The sequence below is a fragment of the Aristolochia californica genome, unplaced genomic scaffold, assembly GCF_029961685.1.
Source record: "Aristolochia californica isolate CCGP_79_NKW_82.1479 unplaced genomic scaffold, dmAriCali1.0.hap1 SCAF_1, whole genome shotgun sequence".
Classification (NCBI taxonomy): Eukaryota; Viridiplantae; Streptophyta; class Magnoliopsida; order Piperales; family Aristolochiaceae; genus Aristolochia; species Aristolochia californica.
The window spans coordinates 1,892,957-1,896,659 of NW_027181770.1; the positions used below are offsets into that span (position 1 = coordinate 1,892,957).

Below are 3,703 nucleotides of genomic sequence, written 5' to 3' on the forward strand. Positions count from 1 at the left end.
TAAATTTCGAGGCGTAAGATACCTTTGAAGTGGACATAGCAATCCTTTGAGAGGGTTGCGAACCACTATAAAAACACTTTTGTGTTTGTGGATATTATTTTGATTAATATTTAAACTACTTGGATTTGATCAGAAAATTCATTGTAGCCACTATAATTGATAACTTATTCACCCATTTTCTCTCAAGGTTTTATCCTTGTAAGAGTTATTATCAATATCACCAAAAACGGCTTAAAAATCAGAGCAATCGCCTCTTATTAAATTAAATTAAATTAAATTAAATTAAAAGAGATAAATGGCCAAATTTAGATACTACTAGTCACTAAATTAAATTAAAATATCATCAGAGAAATATGGGGACGTGTTTGATGGAGAACCATTTAGCCATGTTCAAAAGCATGCTAGCAAATTATGTACATGTTATATATAAATTACAATAAAAATTATTTAAGGATCAGTTCTTGTAGATCCAACCCAGTCCACTTTAATTTATGGATTAACCCAAGCAGTGGTCACAAGATACTCTCGGAGGAAGGGACAGAGCCAGGATTCGGATTTCGACGTCCCAGTTGAGAAAGTAAGTTATAAGACATTTACAGCGAAATCCAGTTAGATTGGGTCTTGGAGTTAAGTGGGAAAGCCAAAACGGGATTCTCTCACCCTGAATTTCAAAACCGCGTGCTTGGAGTATGGGAGAATTCAGAAAGTTGGAAATCAGTTCTGAAGAAAGAAGACAAAACTCGATAGAAAATTCAACAAATATGATGATGGAGGACGTACCGTCATGGCCCAAGGTACTACTACAAAGTCACAAAACAGATAAGAACTTCACCATCAGACGGGATATGAGAGCTTGGTTTTTTCTCACTTCTAGTCTTTCTTCTTAAGATGTATTTTTTTTGCTTTTATCAGATTCTCTCCTTCTTAGATTTTCCATTTGTATTTACTCTTTCACAAATTCCTAGTTGAGAGTCCCAAATCCCGATTGTTCATGTTCTTCAAATTTTTTGTCTATTTAGAATAATGGTTTGCTCGTTTGAAATTGCATCCCTTGCATCGGGTGGGTTCCACTGCTGGTACATTTGAGATAAAAATGGAAGACTTTTCTAAGAGACGAATCTGCCGAAATGTTTTACTAGGAACAAACATTATGTCAATCAAAGATGTAAAAAACTTATATAAGTAGCCGTTTTGGTTGCTCCGAGATGCCAATGGGGTAGATGTCACATGATTTCTTTTAGCAGAAAGAACAATCGGCCGTCTCTCGCCTTCTTCCCCAATGCTAAAATCCCATTTACAGTTACACTAACCAGTCCCCTGCTTCATCTTTTGTATAACCTGATTTTCCTGCTGTTGCGTCAATAAGATTCAGATTCTCGTCTTCCTCTCTGAGTAAGCGCTTAAGAGTGAAGAAGACTGCCTCCACACTCCCGGCCGTAAAGGAGGGAAAACAGGTTCCATTTTCATGGGCTCGGCCAAAGGAGTAAGTAGCGATGGGCTGCAAACGAGGAGCTACTGGAGGTGGAGTAAAGACGATTTCATACCCGAGCAGTCTTTCCGTAGCTGGGGAAACTACAGATCTGCTCTCTCTCAGACATTTCCTCGGTTCAAGGATCGTCTCACTAGTCGGTCCGACGACTCCAAGGAGCTCGGTGAGCTACGAAGACGGAGCGAGAACGAAATGAAACGCTGCCTCACCTGGTGGGATCTCACCTGGTTCGGGTTTGGCGCCGTCATTGGAACAGGAATCTTCGTCCTCACAGGCCAAGAAGCTCACTTAAACGCCGGTCCAGCTATAATCCTCTCCTATGTTGCTTCGGGTCTCTCCGCGATGCTATCCGTGTTTTGTTACACCGAATTTGCAGTCGAAATTCCGGTGGCGGGCGGGTCCTTCGCCTATCTGCGAGTAGAGTTGGGTGACTTTGCGGCATTCATCGCTGCTGGAAATCTGCTTCTGGAGAGCATCGTCGGCGGGGCAGCTGTTGCAAGAGCATGGACTTCATATTTTGCTACACTCATGAATCGTGCACCAAATTCCTTAAGAATACATACCAATCTCGGCAAAAATTACAATCTTCTGGACCCAATTGCTGTACTAGTCCTAACGGTGGCCGCCGCCATCGCCATGACCAGCACAAGGAAGACCTCCGTCCTCAATTGGATAGCTTCGGCCATCAATACCGTCGTCATCTTCTTTGTGATAATTGCAGGCTTCATTCACGCGGACACCACCAATTTAGAGCCATTCTTTCCTCACGGAGCCGAGGGGGTGTTCCGAGCCGCAGCTGTCGTGTACTTCGCCTACGGCGGGTTCGACAACGTCGCCACCATGGCCGAGGAGACGCGCAACCCTTCTCGAGACATACCGCTGGGACTAATCGGATCAATGTCAATCATCACCGTAATCTACTGTTTAATGGCTCTTTCACTCACGATGATGCAGACGTACACGAAAATAGATGTGAACGCGGCGTACTCCATAGCCTTCCAAAGCGTGGGGATGAAATGGGCCAAATATCTGGTGGCTTTGGGTGCACTCAAGGGAATGACCACGGTCCTGTTGGTGGGCGCGCTGGGGCAGGCGCGCTACATCACACATATCGCCCGGGCGCACATGATCCCTCCCTTGTTCGCGCTGGTGCACCCGAGAACGGGAACACCCATTTACGCGACTTTGCTGATAACCATTGGCAGCGCTTGCATCGCCTTCTTCTCCAGCCTCGACGTCTTGGCCAGCCTCGTATCGGTGAGCACGCTGTTCATCTTCATGATGATGGCCGTGGCGCTTCTTGTGAGAAGATACTATGTGAGTGGTATCTCGACTAGGTCGGATCTGTCGAAGCTGGCGATTTTCATGGCGGTGATCGTCGGTGCATCCATCGGTACATCGGCGTACTGGGCAGTCACGGCCCCCCACGGTTGGGTCGGGTACGCGATAAGTGTTCCGTTGTGGATTTTGGGTACGATGGGATTAGCCATTTTTTTGCCGCAACGGCGAGCTCCAAAGGTGTGGGGAGTTCCAATGGTGCCGTGGCTGCCCTCTCTATCCATTGCAACCAATATCTTCCTAATGGGGTCACTGGGGTACGAGGCGTTCGTGAGGTTTGGGATATGTTCTGCTTTCATGCTGGTTTATTACCTCTTCTTTGGACTCCACGCCACCTATGATATGGCCCAGCAGCGGCTCCAGCCGGAGGCTCCCGAGACCGAGAACAAAGACCAAGCACATGAACTGCCCTGATATTCTCTTACTCAAGGAGTGCATACCTGTAAAAGAGAAAAACGGAATGCCGTGCCTTCAATTTCCAGTCAATTGGATAGCAAATGGCTCTAGACTTTTCTCTGTCCTTTTTTTTCCTGAAATGATCTGAGGCCCTAATTTCTTGCTCTACATCTGTTACTCTCATCGACTGGTGCGTATTAACTCGCAGTAGAGGCAGAGCTATAATTGATAGAAACATAATACTAATTGAATAGTCAGAATGTTCTTTATTCTTAACTAAAATTAACATTAGATAGCCCTAGCCCTGCATCATCAAATAACTACTTTAGATTGTCAAAGTCCTAGGTAAGAGTACTTCCCAACCAATACAACCCGAAAAGACTAGTCATTTAAGGTGCGGAAAACCAAGTATCTAACTCATACCACAAACTCTAACAAGAGTGGACGGAACCACTCTGACATAGATAACTAAAAATTAAC

General features: G+C 45.0%; 1 protein-coding gene across 1 annotated transcript; it reads left to right on the forward strand.

Moving 5' to 3' along the window:
• Positions 1–1,221: 1,221 nt before the first annotated feature.
• On the forward strand, positions 1,222–3,377 carry LOC137955482 (cationic amino acid transporter 5-like). Its single transcript, XM_068802444.1, has one exon. The coding sequence runs from the start codon at positions 1,466–1,468 to the stop codon at positions 3,239–3,241; it is 1,776 nt and encodes a 591-aa protein (XP_068658545.1). The 5' UTR covers positions 1,222–1,465; the 3' UTR covers positions 3,242–3,377.
• Positions 3,378–3,703: the final 326 nt, after the last annotated feature.